The sequence below is a fragment of the Dipodomys ordii genome, unplaced genomic scaffold (assembly GCF_000151885.1).
Source record: "Dipodomys ordii isolate 6190 unplaced genomic scaffold, Dord_2.0 Scaffold147, whole genome shotgun sequence".
Lineage (NCBI taxonomy): Eukaryota > Metazoa > Chordata > Mammalia > Rodentia > Heteromyidae > Dipodomys > Dipodomys ordii.
The window spans coordinates 362,016-375,547 of record NW_012267363.1 but is presented as its reverse complement, the minus strand read 5'-3'; the positions used below and the strand labels follow the sequence as shown (position 1 = coordinate 375,547).

The window sequence follows — 13,532 nt, the reverse complement described above, 5'->3', positions numbered from 1 at the left end:
AAAGCTGGAAGTGGCGCTGTGGCTCAAGTGGTAGAGCGCTAGCCTTGAGCTGAAGAGCTGAGGGACAGCGCCCAGGCCCAGAGTTCAGGCCCCACGACCAACAACAACAAAAAAAAACAAACCTCGACACAAACTCTGTGGATGCTTACTAAATAAATATCTTTGCAAATAAACATTTCTTTCTTTTCTTCCCTCCCTCCCTCCCTCCCTCCTTCTCGTCCCTCCTTCACTCCCTTCCTTCCTTCCCTCTTTTCTTTTCTTGTGCTGGTACTGGGGCTTGAACTCAAGTCCTGGGCGCTGTCTCTGAGTTTTTTTTGCTCAAGGCTAGTGCTCAGCCACTTGAGCCACAGCTTCACTTCTGGCTTTTTGGTGTTTGGAGGTAAGTGTCTCAGAGATTTTTCCTGCCTGGACTAGCTTTTTTTTTTTTTTTGTCAGTCGTGGGGCTTGAACTCTGGGCTTAAGCACTGTCCCTCAGCTCTTCAGCTCAAGGTGAGCGCTCTACCACTTGAGCTACAGTGCCACTTCCGGTTTTCTGAGTGTTTACTGGAGATAAGTGTTTCATGGACTTTCCTGCCTGGGCTGGCTTTGAACCAAGATCCTCAGATCTCAGCCTCCTGAGTAGCTAGGATTACAGGCGTGAGCCACTTGTGCCTGGCTTTAGCCCACACTTCTTACCTCAAGTGCACACCCTGTACATCTAGACTAACATGGCCAATAGTATTCTGATGCTTGACCTTTGTCTTCCTTTCTAGTCTTTTTATTTATTTTTTTGCCGGTCATGGGGCCTGAACTCTGGGCCTGGGCGCTGTCCCTCAGCTCTTCAGCTCAAGGCTAGCGCTCTCCCACTGGAGCCACAGCACCACTTCTGGCTTTTTCTGTTTATGTGGTGCTGAGGAATCGAACCCAGGGCCTCATGCTTGCAAGGCATGCACTCTACCGCTGAGCTACCTTCCAAGCCCTCTAGTCTTTTTATTATCATCATTATTTTTATATTAATATTAGGAGCTCGGACTCAGGGCTTTGAACTTGCTAGCTAGTACTCTACCTACCATCTGAGCCATGCTCTTAATCCTTCTATCTACTCCTTCTTACAGCTGAGATTACAGTTTGTACCACCACACCTAGCCAGTCTTTTGTCTCTTGGTAGCCTCCCTCACAAAGCTCAGTTCATCCTACATTCATCTGAAATAGAAACCTGAGTCACCTATGACTTCTTCTGTAGCATCCTACCTTCCACTTCTGACTTGACCTTGGATGTGTCCCTTTTCACTCTCACTGCTTTGGTCCTCCTATCCTGGGTACCAGAGCCAACACAAACCTCTGTTTTATGGCCTGCTGACACTCGATGCTGCGTGATGCCTCCTTATTATGCACAGTGGCCCCAACTTTCCTCTCGAGGTGGAGAAACACGTACAAGGTCACATGGCTACTGAAAACAGCGTCCACTCCACTGAGTGCACTGAACACAGGTCTAATGGCTCCCAACCCTGGGATGCTAATTATTGTGCTGTCTGCCAGTACTGGGGCTTAAACTCCCCAGCGGAAGTGAGAAGTGGGAGGGAGCCAATCACTTGGAGCCAATCACTTGGAGCCAATCCTGCGCCCTCCCCCCGCCCCTCCCCCGCATCCTCCCCTCCTCCCACCCCGCCTGGACCCCTGCTCATTTCCCCCATTCCACTCGCGGCGCCACCACCCACCTCGCCGGCAGAGCCTCACCCGCTCCCACCTGTTACTCCCATGCTGACAGGGGGAGTCTGTGTCTGGGTGGCCGGGAGTGGGCTGGTGGTTGCTCCCCCTCCACCTCCAGTGCGCTTTTTGGCGGAGGGGGTAGGGGACGGAGAAGATACAGGGGGCGCAGGCGCCTGTGATGTCGCCATCTCTGTGACGTTTCCCGGGACCCGCAGACTGAAAAGTGCGTGGTTTTCCCAGTGGGTGGAGGCGGCCAATGGCGCTGTTCCCAGGTTGCGGGAGGCCTGGGGCAGCTGGGCTTCTGCAGCTGGCAGATCGCGAGGAGGGTGAGCACGGGTCCCTGGAATGTAACGGGGCACATGGCCTCTGCTCTTCCTTATGTGGGTGCAGAGCAGGCTCGATTGAACCCAAGCTGTGCAGAATGCACACACACTTGTGCGTGCATAGCTTTAAAAAGGAGCCAGATCAGACAAGGCATCCTGTGCAATGGCACCTCTTCTCCTTCAGGCTTTGCTCCACGACCAAGGAACTCACTTCAGAATCCCAACCCTATGCAGATAAGCAAATGCACAGCAAGAGCTTAGACGCACACTGCTGTTAGGTGGTTTTTGTTGTTGTTTTGTGCCACTCTACCACTTGAGCCAGGGCTTCGCTTCTTTTTGGTGGTTAATTGGAGGTAAGAATCTCATTGATTTTCCTGCTCTGGCTGGCTCTGAACCACAACTTCAGCTCTCAGTCTCCTCAGTAGCTAGGTACACGTGTGAGCTACTGGTATGGGGCTGTCAGTTCTTTTGAATCAAGCATTGGGTGGGTGGGTGGAGGGTGAAAATGGAGGCTTGCGTTATACCTACCTTGGTATCTGGTCAGTGCTCAGGCCACTTGACTTCCTTCTTAGTGGTACTGGGTTGTCTGCCTTGGTAAAGTACATAAAGTATGTAGCCTTGGCATCTCCCCCCTGCTAACTTCCCTTTTGCCACTGAGTGATGGATGTCTACCCAAAGGTAGAACTGGAAATACTGGCAGGAGGAGCCATGTTAAGACAGTCCTTGCCCCAAACAAGGGCGGGGAAGGGGGGGGGGACTTGCAGAAGGCTAAGGAAGGCAGCTGTCAAGAGTCCAGTGAGCAGACAGGCAAGCGAGGAGACATCTAAAGAGGCCCAGAAACATGTCATCACTGCAAATTTTATTGCTTAAGAGCTCTGTACAGTTGAAGGCTGCAGCACCAAGGCTGTGTTTTTTTTTGTGTGTGTGTTGGGGCCAGGGTCTCTTCCTGGAGCAGCTTGGATCCATGGGAAACGCTGAATAGAGGCCACCTTGGCTAGACATCCTAATGTCCCTTCCCCCAATAATTCACAGTTGATTTAATGCTACATGAGTTCTAAGCAGCTCCCCCTAAGAGAACAGGCTGGGCTGGGACCATAGGGTAGGGGTAAGGAGAGGCTCATATTAACTCCATGGGGCTTCAGAGGTCAGGCACATGGGGATGGGTGAGGACTGTATCCTTTCACCCATCTCCTGGCCTGCTTGTGCCCTCCCAGAGGGCATCCAGGAAAGTGCTTGGAGGTTATCAGTGTGCAAAGTGCTGCTGGCTGTGCCCTGCATCCAGAAAGCTGGCATGTTGAGATCGACAGCATGGCCTGGGAGCAGTAGCACTGACATCTGCCTCCTTCATCAATTATCGTGTCTCTTTTTTGTTGTTGTTGTTGTTGGTTGTGGGGCTTGAACTCTGGGCCTGGGCACTGTCCCTGAGCTCTTCAGCTCAAGGCTAGTGCTCTACCACTTGAGCCACAGTGCCACTTCCTATCATGCCTCATACACAGGCCATTCCTGTCAGGTGGCTCCCCCATGACTTTTCATTTTCATGGATAAAGGAGTTGAGTGCCAGCTAGGTGGGCTGGATGCTAGGTCTGCTAGACCCAGGGTAGATGTGGTGGCCAGCAGCAAGGGAGACACATGCTTGGGGGCTGCGAACAAATTTACTTCAGTACCTTCTCTGGTCCTTGGCTAAACTAGAGTTCAACTCAGGACCTGTGCTGTGACAGCTTAAAGGGGGTGTATTCTATCAAGGAGCCTACTCAGTGTCAGCCATTCCTTATGAGTCATCCACTGGAGGTTGATGGCTAGGGCACCAGGTATGGGGTTAGAGGACCCACTAACCCCAGGGTGGGCACATTTGCTGCTTTGCAGCTCTACCACTTGGGTGTGAACCTTTAAGACTCTCCTACCTGCCTGGGCTCTGAGAGGCTGAGGGGCTCATCAATCCCCTGCAGACCTAGGCTGGAAGTGATTCCCCCAGCTATGGGCAAGTGACCATTGATTCAACTTGTTTGGAGCAGCTCAAAGAACCCCCTCTCTGCTCCTGGGACTCCTGGGGGAAGCTCCTCCTGCTTACTGCATCTCCTCACGCAGGTGGATTATTCTCTTGGCAAGAGCTTGCAGGACTCAGGTGGAAGTCCTAGGAGGCGGTTCATGGCCCCTCATATCAGCTCTGTTTTCACCATTGAGCCCAGGGACAGCAGATCCCCTGCGTCTCAGGGCAGCAGTGAGCACCAAGAAGGAAGGCTGCTCTGGGTAGAGTGGAGCCAGTTGTGGAAAGCAGGGCTAGGGTCTCTTCTCTAGCTGGCCATGTTTGATCCTCCAGTTCCAGGCAAAGCTGCAGTCAGGGGCCAGGGTGCACTGCAGGTCAATGCCGGAGTCTGGTACCTCCATGTCATAGCGAACAGGCTGTCCATCTTTGGTCACCAAGCTGAAGGCTGTGGCCGGAATCTGAGGGATGAGCATACCAATGGTCTGAGATGATGGCATGGGATTCAGAAGCTACTTAGAAGCATAAAGCTGTTGGCGTATATCTCCTTCCAGCCAGCCAGGCAACCCTAAGGCACTGTCTTTCCTTCTGGAAGAGTAGGCCCAGTGTGGGTCCTGAGGAACCTCAACCACCAGGGCCCATTTTGCTTTGATACCCCTCAGGGAACACTTGAGGCCATGTCTAGCTATTCCTTAGGGTCCTACTTCTACTTATTTGAAAGTTCTCCTCCTGGAGGGCCAGGACTCTGCCTCTAAGTGTGTACTTGTCCACTTACCTGGCTGCTGATGCCAGTGGCGATGTCTCCCACCTTGACACGGTGGAATTCCCGGATGTGCAGGTGTTCACCATTGAGAGACTGTATTTGGACTTTGACACCTAGAAGGTAGGCAAGGTGACAGGAGGCTGTTGGCTCCCTGAGCTGAAGTGGCCTTTGGCTTGGGCCATGGAGGCTGTGAGCTAAATGATACCTTCATTCTGGTAAAATCACAATATAAACTATACAACTAAGCTTCAAAATGAAGAATTTTACATGGCATATCTTTTTTTATCAACTGACCTCAAATCCCAGGAGAGGATGTAACAAACTTGTTGCCCAAACTTGTAAGGCACCAGTGGCTCATGCCTATAATCTTAGCTACTCAGGAAGCTGAGATCTAAGGACTGTGGTTCAAAGCCAGCCTGGGCAGGAAAGTCTGTGAGATTTCTATCTCCAGTTAAGTAACAAAAGCACCAGAAATGGAGCTGTGGCTCAAGTGGTAGAGTGTCAGTTTTGAACCTGGGACAGCACCCAGGCCCTGAGTTCAAGCCCCAGGACACACAAAATAAATACTTGTGGGTCCTGGTCCTGTCTTTCAGAAGACATCCATTTCAGCTTCCTTCTCAACCCCAGGAGTGGCTGCTCTCCTCCCCAGGCTGGGGACTTTCTGAACCTCCTCAGCAGCCAGTGAGGGGAAATAAGTTCTCTACTGGCCTACCAGGAAAGGCTTGTGAGCCAAGAACCTCATGTTCTGGGTGCTAGGCATCTTTTCCCCTCTCCCTCAGTGTCAAGGCAGGCCTTGAACTCTGCCCTGCACCAGGGCCCCCCATCTGGTATGTATGGGTCCTTGGATGGCAGGGAGGAAGTTTGCCGTACCATTAAAGTAGCTCGGGGTGTCAGTGGGCCGCCCCCGGGCCAGCACCATGCTACAGCTTGAGCTTCGAGCCTCTGCCTGGCTGTTCCATGAGTGCACGCCGGAACTCAAGGTGTCCTGAGAATTCTGAGAGGCCTTAGATGGGTTCTGAACACAAGAGTGGACACAGACTCAGGTCCCTGTGCTCAGGGCTTGGTTTCCTTTGGGGCAAAGGGGCCCTCTCCCACACCCTCTGGAGGTGAGACAGTTCTGAAGTCCTAGGCCGCAGGAGGGCAAGTATATTTCTATGGGGACCAAAACCTACCCTTTGCCAATCCTAGTGGCTTAGCCCTTTCCTGATTCCTAGGTGTGATGGAGATGAACTGTCTGTCACGAAATCATGACCTTGTGCTCCAGTGAGGATCTCCTCCCTTCCCCTCTCCTCCCTCTCCCCCTCCTACTTGTACACAGCTCATTCCTCAGCTGGATATAAAACCACCTGCTCTGTCAGGACTTCTGGCCCCTGAATGACTCACCTTCTCACTGTCCTCTGATAGGGAGAGGCTGTCAATGCTGAGACATGAGAGGATTTGCTCCTGTTCCTCCAGAGAAAAAGGCTGGGACAAGCTGTTCAGAAATAATTCTGCAGGGAAAAGCAAAAGAGAGCTGTGAGAGGCTAGGAGGAGGCACCATGTTGTTAGGGGGAAGGTCTTTCTGCACAGACTACAGGAGCTGATCTGCCAGGGAAGGGGTTGGAAGCAAAGTCAGGCTGAAGTAGGGCATAAGAAGCCCAGCTTTGCTGCTATACCTGTTTCTAGCTGCTGCAGCTCCAGCTCAGAGCAGGTCGCTCTCCGCTCAAGTGTGCTGGGGCCCTTGGCAGGGGCAGGGTCTAAGGAGGATAGAGGCAAGGGTTCCCATGTGCCAGACTCCTCTTTACTCAAGTTCCACTCTGGAGGCTCTGGTGGTAGAGGAGGCTGAGGCTTAGAGGCCCAGCCTGTGGGGTCCTCCATTGGTAGGCGCTCCGCTGACTGGGTATTCAGGAACTGGTGATGGTTAGCCTGGCTTGAAGGTGGATGTCTTGGTTCTTTATATTCTCCTCTCCAAGGGCTCTTCAGACCTCCCACTGTTAAGACAAGAGAGCATACCAGGGAAGGTGCAAATGTGCCAGCTTGATGTGCCAGGTCTCCTTCTGTAGTTTCCTGATTTCTCTCAGCACTACATTATGGCCTTCAGATCAGTAGTCATTGCTCCATGAGTGCTGAGTGTCTTTAAGTGGGCTCCACTCTCCTAGTAGAGGACTCATGATCCTGACCAATTCCTCTCCCACCAATGAGGCTGCATGGTGAGTCCTCACGCGTGTACACTTAAGGAGCTGGTGGATCTCAGCACCAGGTGTGAAAGGGGCCTGAGTGTGGGACATGGGCCAGGCATTCTCCAGAATGGCTGCAGCCTAGGCCACGCTTCCTCCCTCAGTGTCTCGAAGTTCTACAGCCCCCAAAGCTCCACCAGTACTTTGTGATTTTTTTTTTTTACCCCCAGCAGAATGACTGTCAAGTAAAGTCTGGCTTTATTCTATACTCTATGGATAAGAGCTTCCTCCCTGTTGTAGCCCCTTCTTCCCACCTCCCAAACACAGCCTCTGCCCTATGCACCAGTATGCACATCATCTCTATCATCCCTATACTCCAGATGAGAAGAATGAGGCTCCAAGAGGCCGGTAACTCATTTTCCTCCATCCCGGCCCTGTCCTTCTCTTAGTCACTACTGCAGGCTCTTACCTTGCTGCAGTGCCCAGCTGACCTTGCCCCGCAACTCCTCAGCAGATGCTCGGTGGCTAGGTTCTTTTCTCAGCCCCTCTTGGATGGCCTGGGCTGTGAATGGGGTGCAGGAAGGCGGGATCTCCCTTACAGGTGGAGGCTCGTTGGCAATCTGGGGGCCAAAAGACAACATGAGAGGCCTGCCTCCCCCTCATTCTCAGCAGCCAGATTTCTGTTCCTGCTCTCTGCCATCAGGCTGGGCTTGGGTCTTGGGCTTGTCTCTCTGGAGAAACGAGAAGTAAGGAGCCAGTTAGGCTGGCTAGGGCCTGGCAGCAATATGTCCATGTGTTCTAGGTCTTGATGGTCAGGAGATAGGTGGAGGTGGTCCAGGGCATGGGCAGGAGAGCTCGAATTTGCTGTGAATTATGAGGTCCCCTCAACTTGGATCTCCCCTGATATCCACATGTTTGTGTGGCTGGCATTTTAATCAGGATCCCACATTTATGAAGAGACAGAAGAGCAGCCAAAATGAGAGGCCTTCTCAAGCCCAGTCACCCTGCTGGCCTCCCCGCTAGCCACGCTGGGTACTATGCTGACCTTGAGGCAGAGCGGACCTCGGAAGTACTGAGTCCAGGGGTGGCAACCATTGAGCATGTGCAGCATCATGCAACAGCTGCTCCAGATGTCCACCTTGGCATCACAGGGCTTCCCCATCACCACCTCAGGGGCCATGTGTGTCTCTGTGCCATGGATGTAGTCACCTGAGGAGGCCAGAGTGAGACAGAAACATCAGCAGTGGATTCAAGTGGGCAAGAGCTTAGGCAAGGCCTACTGTAGCTCATTCTTGGAGGTGATGTTAATTCATTCCAGTTGAAGCTCTTTAAAGAACTAGTTTCTACGTACACTGCTAGTGGGTGTGAAAATTAAGAACAACTACCCTAGAATTTTGTGCGACAATGTGTAATATATATGAATATATGTGCCATCTAGGATGTGGCAATTTCACCCTGAGGTATTTACCCCACAGAAATAAATATAGATGTACTTGAAAATGTATAAACTGTCCAGAGTCACTATCAATAACTCCCCAAACTGAGACTTTGGCAGTGTACAATCAAACCCACTGATGATGTGACCAGACCAGCCGGGTCCTTTGCTGGTGCAGAATAATACTTTATCCACAGGTACGCCCTGCCCTTTGGGGGAAGTCCTAAAATGGGGAGGAGTCTAGACACTAGAAATTTGGTTGTAGCCAGGAGCTGGTTGCTCACGCTTATAATCCTAGCTACTCAGGAGGCTGAGATCTGAGGATCACAGCTCAAAGCCAGCCAGCAGGCAAGTCCATGACACACTTATCTCTAATTAACCATCAGAAAACTGGAAGTGGTGCTGTGGCTCAAAGTGGTAGAGCGTTAGCCTTGAGCAAAAGAGCTCAGGGAAAGTACCCAGGCCCCAAGTTCAAGCCTATGACCGAAGAAAAAGAAAAAGAAATTTAGTTGTAGAATATAATGATATATTGTAGAAAAAAGATAGAAGGAATATATTGCTATGACATTCCTCAACTATTAGTCACATGTCAAAGAAAAACAGATAATAGAGACTTAAGATCTGGGCTGCGGGGGGGTGGGTAGTGGTGGTGGTTGTGGTGGTATGGCTCAAGTGCTCAAGTGGTAGAGTGCCTGCTTGGTAAATAGGCCATGAGTTCAAAATCCTAGTACCACCAAAAAAAATTATGGCTTGAACTCAGGGCCGGGCACTGTCCCTGAGCTGCTTTTGTTCAAGACTAGCACTCTACCACTTGAGCCACAACGCTACTTCCAGCTTTTTCTGTTTATGTGGTACTGAGGAATCGAACTCAGGGCTTCATGCATGCTAGGTGAGCACTCTACCACTAAGACACATTCCCAGCTCCACTAAAGTTATTTCAGGGTCAAGTACAGGAGTCCAAGTTCAAGTTACATCTTCAGAATAAAAAACACCATCGTGTAGCAGCATACTATCCATGTTAAGTACAGAAAATGTTTGGAACAAGGACCATTCTGGACTTCAGTTTTTTGTTTTTTGTTTTGGTTGTGGTACTTGAACTCTGGGCCTGAGCACTGTCCCTGAAGTCTTCAGCTCAATGCTAGTGCTCTACTTGAGCCACAGTGTCACTTCTGGCTTTTTCTGCTTATGTGGTACTGAGGAATCAAACCCAGGGCCTCATGCATGCAAGGCAAGCACTCTACCACTGAGCCACTTCCCAGCCCTGGATTTTGATTCTGAAATACTTCCACATACACAATGAGGTATCTTGGGGATGGAACCCAGGTCTACACAGGACATTCATTTATGCATTATACAGACCTTATATGTATAACCTGAAGATAATTTATACAGAATTTTTACTGAGCTCAAAAAGTTGCAGATTTTGGAGCATTTTTAGGCTAGGAATATTTCTAAAAGATTGCCTTTCCTTTGGTCAAAATAGAGCCATTTTGTGCTTAAGGCTATAATGAAAAAGTCAGGGTACAAATGAATTTATAATGGCTTTAGCCAGACATAGAGGACAGAAACATATAATTATGTAAATTATTCACTAATATCTCTTGGCCAGAGGAGTGGTGAGAATTCCGTTTTTCCCCTCCTTTTTTATACCACTTAACCCTGTTCTTGCCAAATAATTTACAATGGGTATGGCTTATTTTAACAGAAAGCTCACAATCCCAGTACTCATGTGGCTGAGGCCGTAGGATGATGAGCTCAAGGTCAGCCTGGGCTACATAGCAATAGCCTAGCTCAAAAAATAAATCACATAAAAACCATAAGTTAAAAATAATGGCTATTTCACCAGCTGCAGAGTCAGGGCAAGGCCCTTAGCTTTTCTGTTTTCACTGGGTAAGGAAACATCTGAAATGAGCCCTTGACATCCATTACTACATTTATGTATAACAGGGACTTTGTCATAACTCAGTGGTGGTTAGTGAAATCTACTGGGGGACATAAAATGTTCACATCACTTATTCCTATTACAGAAGCAGAGAAGGCACAAATGACCACTGGCTATGGTAGGGTGGGAAGGGATGATCTGGGGGCCTTACCTGTGAGCAAGGACTTCCCCAGGCCGTCTGGTTGCAGGCACACAGCATGACCAAAGTCACAGAGGGCTGCTCGGCTCCCATCACTGGACAGTAGCACGTTGTCAGCTATGGGCCCGCATGAGCACAGAGGAGGAAGGGAAACAGGTGAGTCACGTCGGCCCTAGCCTTACCCTGGTTTGGCTTGGCCTCCAGTGATGTGATTTTCTGGCTAAACCTACATGAACAGTTGCTGCAGTCTCATTAGTCATAGAAGAAAGCTAGAGACAGGCAGCAGAAAGAATCTCTGGAAAATGAGGTAGGAGCTCAGTTCTTGGTTGGTACCACCCACTAACAACGGCAGTGCCAGGCTGAGGGTTTATAGAGTATTATCCCTTCCTACTGGGCATAGCCCTGTCAGCTTATCCTGGTGGTGGACATGATCAGGAAGATCAAGTATAGGGAGAAAGCAGGAAGACCCCTGTCTTGATGGAGACCCCCACTGAGCAGGGGAAGAGAGGGCCTGGTGGGTAGAGGGTGGGGTTGGGGGTAGAGGCTCACCTTTGACATCTCCATGCAGAATCCTTCGTGTGTGGAGGTATTCTAACCCCTCAAGAGCCTGGCCAAGGTAGTAGAGGGCCCGGTCCTCTGGCAGACAGCCTTTTTGCTTTATGAGCTGGCCCAGTGAGCCACCTAGGAAATCAATGGATGGCCTTTACATAAAGTTTTCCAAGGCGGGCTGGGAAGGTGGCTCAGTGGTAGAGTGCTTGCCCTGCATGCATGAGGCCCTGGGTTCGATTCTTCAGCACCACATAAGCAGAAAAAGCTGGAAGTAGGTGCTGTGGCTCAAGTGGTAGAGTGCTAGCCTTGAGCTGAAGAGCTGAGGGTCAGTGCCCAGGCCCAGAGTTCAGGCCCCACGACCGACCAAAAAAATTTTTTTTTTTCCAAGGCCTCCATGCAAACTAGAGGCAGGAGTGGGAAAGGGGTAGGGGGCGGGGATGGGGGAGGCAGGTCCTTCCTACAGATGCCAGAAGGTCAAGAGGTTATATGTGGACTGACTGGGTAACAAGGTCAATCTAGGCAAGATTCTGGATGCCCTTGGCCTCAAGAGAAAAAATGGGACCTAGCTCCTTACCTTCCAGAAGCTCCATAAAGATGTTGATCCAAGGACCTTCTCTCACAGCACCATATAAAGGGACAATTCTGGGGGAGGTCAGTCCTGCACATGCCATCAGTTCTTCCGCCCGGAACACCTCAACTCGAACCTGAAAGGCCCAGAAGCTGAGTCAGGGGTGGGTTGGGTACGATGCTCCCGTGATGTCACCCGGGCTAGGTAGAGCCATTTTTCCACCTATCTGATGGACTCTGTCAAGTGGCTGTTTATGTATAGACAGGTCTCACTGTTAAGCTCAAGCCAGTCTCAAACACACTCTCAAACACAGGTGTGTGCCAGCACTCCTGGCTCTATCAGGTTCCTCTGGTGCCTCTTGCAGTACTTGGAATTTCTTTTCTTAAAATTATTTGTTTGTTTCTCAGAGGAAAAGAGACTACAGACAGCCTAGCCTGTGTTTAGATTTATTCTGCAGCCTTTTTCCCCAGCACCTGGGCACATGCCAGGCTTATGGGGTTTGACCAGGGGCCATGACCACCTTAGATTGGCAGCCTGGCAGCATTGTGTACAGACATGCTTAGATTCTGGCTAGACCATTAAAAGAATTGTGTGCTTCTATCTGTCCAAGTTTGCACATTTGCACTTGGGGACATCGGTACCTGTTTCAGGGCAGCATAGCGATGTAGAAGGATACTTGCCAGTACCACACCTGTGACTAGTGGGCTCGTAATGTCCTGGTTCCCCACTTCTTACTGCCAGCTAAAAGAGCAGCTTATTAAAAACATAGTTCTAGTCCAGCACTGGTGCTCATGCTGTAATCCTAGCTACTCAGGAGGCCGAGATCTGAGGATTGAGGCTCAAAGCCAGCCTACGCAGGAAAGTCTGTGAGGCTTTTATCTCTAACCACACAAAACTGGAAGTGGCACTGTGGCTCAAAGTGGTAGAGCGCTAGCCTTGAGCAAAAAGAGCTCAGGGACAGTATCCAGGCCATGAGTTAAAGCTCCACGACTGACCGAAAATTAGTTAAGTAAATAAAAACAAACTTGGAGCTATCCTTGCTGGTCACTGCTAGTTCTTTTTTTTTTTTTTTGCGGTTTATTTTATTTATTTGCTTTGCTCCTCCCGGGGCTTGAGCTCAGGCCTGGGCTGCGCTGACCCTGAGCGTCTTTGTGCTCAAGGATAGTGCTCTACCACAATGCCATTTCTGGCTTTTTCTGAGTTCACTGCTAGTTCTTGAATAAGCCTGGAGTGGTGTCACCAGGGGGCGCCAGTAGCAACAGTCCAGCCTGTCAGGAGCGTGGGAGGGTTTTATTTAGGTGGAGACTTGCTGACTTGGCAAATGGGAGCTCAGTCTGTGGGCCTCTTGGACCTTTTTTTTTTTTCTTTTAAACAATGTTATTATGATTAAAGTGTGGTGGTGGGGGGGAGGGGGTTACCATTTCATAAGTCAGGTAATGAGGTGGTTTTTTTTTTTTTGAGAATGTCATCCTTTCCTTTGCTTTCCCCAAATTTCCCCCTCTTGTCCTTGCCCTATACAATTTGCATAGTTTGTTTTCCACATAATGTCTAAAAGAGTAATAAACACAACCACCACTAACATCTATCGCCCCCCCCCACCGTGTTTCCATTTCCTAGAATTAGTATTGATAAATATAATTTCTTTTTCTTTTTGTTGGTCATGGGGCTTGAATGCAGAGCCGGGGCGCTGTCCCTGAGCTTTTTCTGCTGAAGGGTAGCATTCTTCCACTTTGAGCCACAGTGCCACTTCAGTTTTCTGGTGGTTAATTGGAGAAAAGAGTCTCATGGAGGGCTGGGAAGGTGGCTCAGTGGTAGAGCGCTTGCCTTGCATGCAGGAGGCCCTGAGTTCAATTCCTCAGCACCACATAAGCAAAAAGAAAAAAGCCGGAAGTGATGCTGTGGCTCAAGTGGTAGAGTGCTAGCCTTGAGCTGAAGAGCTGAGGGACAGCGCCCAGGCCCAGAGTTCAGGCCCCACAACCAGACCAAA

At 50.1% G+C, this 13,532-nt stretch overlaps 2 protein-coding genes across 3 annotated transcripts in view; both read right to left on the bottom strand.

Annotated features, from left to right (window-relative positions):
• The window catches only part of Spata32 (spermatogenesis associated 32), an 8,180-nt gene extending 6,303 nt beyond the window's left edge, over positions 1 to 1,877 (bottom strand). The window contains exon 1 of the mRNA XM_013031930.1: positions 1,727 to 1,877. Coding sequence (XP_012887384.1) covers positions 1,727 to 1,877 — 151 coding nt within the window. The remainder of the gene's footprint in view (positions 1 to 1,726) is intronic.
• A 1,056-nt stretch (positions 1,878 to 2,933) lies between these two features.
• The window catches only part of Map3k14 (mitogen-activated protein kinase kinase kinase 14), a 54,941-nt gene continuing 44,342 nt past the window's right edge, over positions 2,934 to 13,532 (bottom strand). Inside the window, exons 7-16 of one of the 2 annotated variants that reach the window (XM_013032053.1) lie at positions 11,552 to 11,681; positions 10,978 to 11,109; positions 10,441 to 10,545; positions 7,958 to 8,121; positions 7,382 to 7,532; positions 6,412 to 6,726; positions 6,140 to 6,246; positions 5,627 to 5,771; positions 4,769 to 4,869; positions 2,934 to 4,454 (exon numbers count right to left, since the gene is read on the bottom strand). In XM_013032053.1, coding sequence (XP_012887507.1) covers positions 4,290 to 4,454; positions 4,769 to 4,869; positions 5,627 to 5,771; positions 6,140 to 6,246; positions 6,412 to 6,726; positions 7,382 to 7,532; positions 7,958 to 8,121; positions 10,441 to 10,545; positions 10,978 to 11,109; positions 11,552 to 11,681 — 1,515 coding nt within the window. In that variant the 3' untranslated portion in view covers positions 2,934 to 4,289. The remainder of the gene's footprint in view (positions 4,455 to 4,768; positions 4,870 to 5,626; positions 5,772 to 6,139; positions 6,247 to 6,411; positions 6,727 to 7,381; positions 7,533 to 7,957; positions 8,122 to 10,440; positions 10,546 to 10,977; positions 11,110 to 11,551; positions 11,682 to 13,532) is intronic. The other variant, XM_013032055.1, reaches the window with a different exon arrangement.